Raw genomic sequence first — 2557 nt, 5'->3', positions numbered from 1 at the left:
GATACAATAGGGTTCCATGCTCCGATGGAGACATGGAAACGCTGCTGCTTTGCAGCTGCGTTACCCTGCTTCCTCGGGCTTGGACCCCTAATTAAACCAAGATTTAGAATAATTATCATTTTGATCCATACATTGGTAATATCTGACTGGACCTCGTGCCACTTTATGTTCAACAAATTGGGCCCCGAGGTCGGAAAGGTTACGAACCCCTGACCACACAATAAATTCATAACAATAGGATAGTCAATGAAGCTTGGTTTTCTTTTAAAATAATGGATGCCTTGTTTATTCTGGGTTAGGTTTCTCTGCTTACAGTGCGCATTCATATGTTTCTTTTCATTTTATTTCATATCATCTTTTTCAGTRGGGATATTTGAATACCAGAATCTGTTATTTGTTCCTGTCTTTCATTGTAACAATTTTAAACTGACAGCAGATTCACTAAAATGTAAAAAGTCACCGTTTACCTTTGATGAGCAGAGGTAAAAGATCCAGCTGAGCAGAACACAAACAGTCGTAATGAGCGCTGGAAAACGATGAGCAAAGAGAGGAACGAGGTTTAATTTGAAGTCCTGTTGGTTTCTGTCAGGGAAAGAATAGACAAAAACATCAGCAGCTGGTGGTGTGAGCGCGACGCCACCTTGTTTTAAAAGTGACTCATTTTTCCATCAGCTTCTGAAGGCGAGAGGAGGGAAGTAAAGAGGCGAAAACACTTCCTGACTTTGATTGGCTTTGAACAAACCCACACTGGATGTTCTAATTGGCTTAGTCGAGCTTGAAAGTGAGCCGACAAGCTTCTTTGTGGACACTTCAGGGTGTTTGGAGGATAATTCCCTGCTAATAGCTCAATTTTCATTGAGTTCATCTTTCCTTTTTGATGGACTTTAGGCAAAAGACTTTTTCTTCCTCTGTTTTTCGGGGTTTCTCCTCCACTGTTTAATGTTTCTTGTAGGTATAATTGTTGCAAAAAGCAAAATTATTTTTATAAAAGCTGTTTTTTTGCATTGTTTATTTTTTTCGGTTTCTTTAAATCGGTTTTAATCGGCTTTTACAGACTTGACAGTTCCTGCCATCGACAAAAGTCATGGCATTTATGAAAACAGAAAACGTGTTTTAATTGATGCGCTCCATCATTTTCTGTAATCAGACGTCAACGACAACGTTCCATTCTTCCTGTCRTCCACCTACGAGGCCACGGTTCCTGAAGGAGCAGAAATCGGGACGTCCGTAGCTCAGGTGTCAGCGACGGATCTCGACTCTGGTCTGCACGGGATGGTAGGACGCAGCTCCTCTCACTGTAAAAGTCAAATTTAACTTCTTCTCTTTGTTCTGTTCTTCAGCTCTTCTCTGATTTTTTTTTTTTCAGATCCATTATGTGATTCTGAAGGATGAGAGCGGAGATTCTCAATACTTCAGCATCGACTCACGCAGCGGCGTCATCGTGACCCAGGCCTCTTTTGACCGCGAGCAGAAAGCGTCCTACCTKATCGAGGTGCAGTCCCAGGATGGCTCAGAGTCAGCCCGGTCAGGCCAGCAAGGCCAGCCTAACACAGGTAGCACACTCTGAAAAACAAAACAAAAAAAATCTAAATCTCACTGTCATTTTACATACGTTTGCATGCCAAATTAAATAGTTTTGTCTTAATATTTTTATTATTTTTAGAAACCAGGTTGTCCAATTAAAATAGTTAACAATACAGTTCATTTCATTTTAGAWTACCAAAGAACTACCTCGTGCCTGCCAATATTTACTGACAGCAATGAGAAACACCTGTTCATATTAATGAGCTGCTGTGGACTGAAGCAGTTCTAGGGGGGTCCAGGGTATACTCCACAAGAAAATCGTGTAAAAATCTATTCAAACCTCTGCATTTTCCAGCCATTTGAAGAGCATTTTACTAAATTCTTAAATCAGAATTTTATTAGGGTAGAACACTAAAAACCAGACATTAACCTGAACTTTATCTGAGATCATAAATGAAACTTCCTTATTTTGTTTTTCTATTTACACACTGAGCATCAGTAGTTAGTCCTGCCTGCATATGTTATTTTTATCACAAAACATTCTCTGTGCCACAATACACTTTAGGGAGTGGTGGCGCAGAGGTTAGAGAAGATGAGACTGTGATTGGAAGGTYGCCGGTTCAACTCCCCAAACCAACCAGGGCCCTTGAGCAAGGCGCACTCAGCTGCTCCCTGGGCGCTGCAATTGGCAGCCCACTGCTCCACGTGTGTTCACAGGTGTGATGGGTAAAATGCAGATAATTAATTTCCCCTCCGTGGGGAAATAAAGGCTAATAAATTCTAAAGAAAAATGTAGTAACAAAGTAGCTGAGAATCCCACAGAACAATCTATTCTGTATCTATAAATGCATAATAGATTGTTCTACAAACTAAATAAATTTTACATTCGGTTACTACATCAGGTTCAGTTCAGAATCCGGTTCAAAATCCTTGTCCTCACCTTAAGAGCTCTTCATGGCCAAGCCCCAGAATACATTAAAAGTCTCATTTCCCCTTAAAACCCCAGACGGGACCTCCACTCACAGGATCAACA

The 2557-nt window shown here is 40.8% G+C and overlaps 1 protein-coding gene across 1 annotated transcript in view; it reads left to right on the top strand.

Moving 5' to 3' along the window:
- Window positions 1–2557, top strand: part of si:dkey-22o22.2 (neural-cadherin) — a gene marked incomplete at its 5' end in the record, with an annotated part of 87386 nt that overhangs the window by 28211 nt on the left and 56618 nt on the right. Inside the window, 2 exon segments of the mRNA XM_014018929.1 lie at window positions 1148–1275; window positions 1367–1552. Coding sequence (XP_013874383.1) covers window positions 1148–1275; window positions 1367–1552 — 314 coding nt within the window.

Source organism: Austrofundulus limnaeus, unplaced genomic scaffold (genome assembly GCF_001266775.1).
Source record: "Austrofundulus limnaeus strain Quisiro unplaced genomic scaffold, Austrofundulus_limnaeus-1.0 Scaffold205, whole genome shotgun sequence".
Lineage (NCBI taxonomy): Eukaryota > Metazoa > Chordata > Actinopteri > Cyprinodontiformes > Rivulidae > Austrofundulus > Austrofundulus limnaeus.
This window is presented reverse-complemented; position numbering and strand designations above follow the sequence as displayed.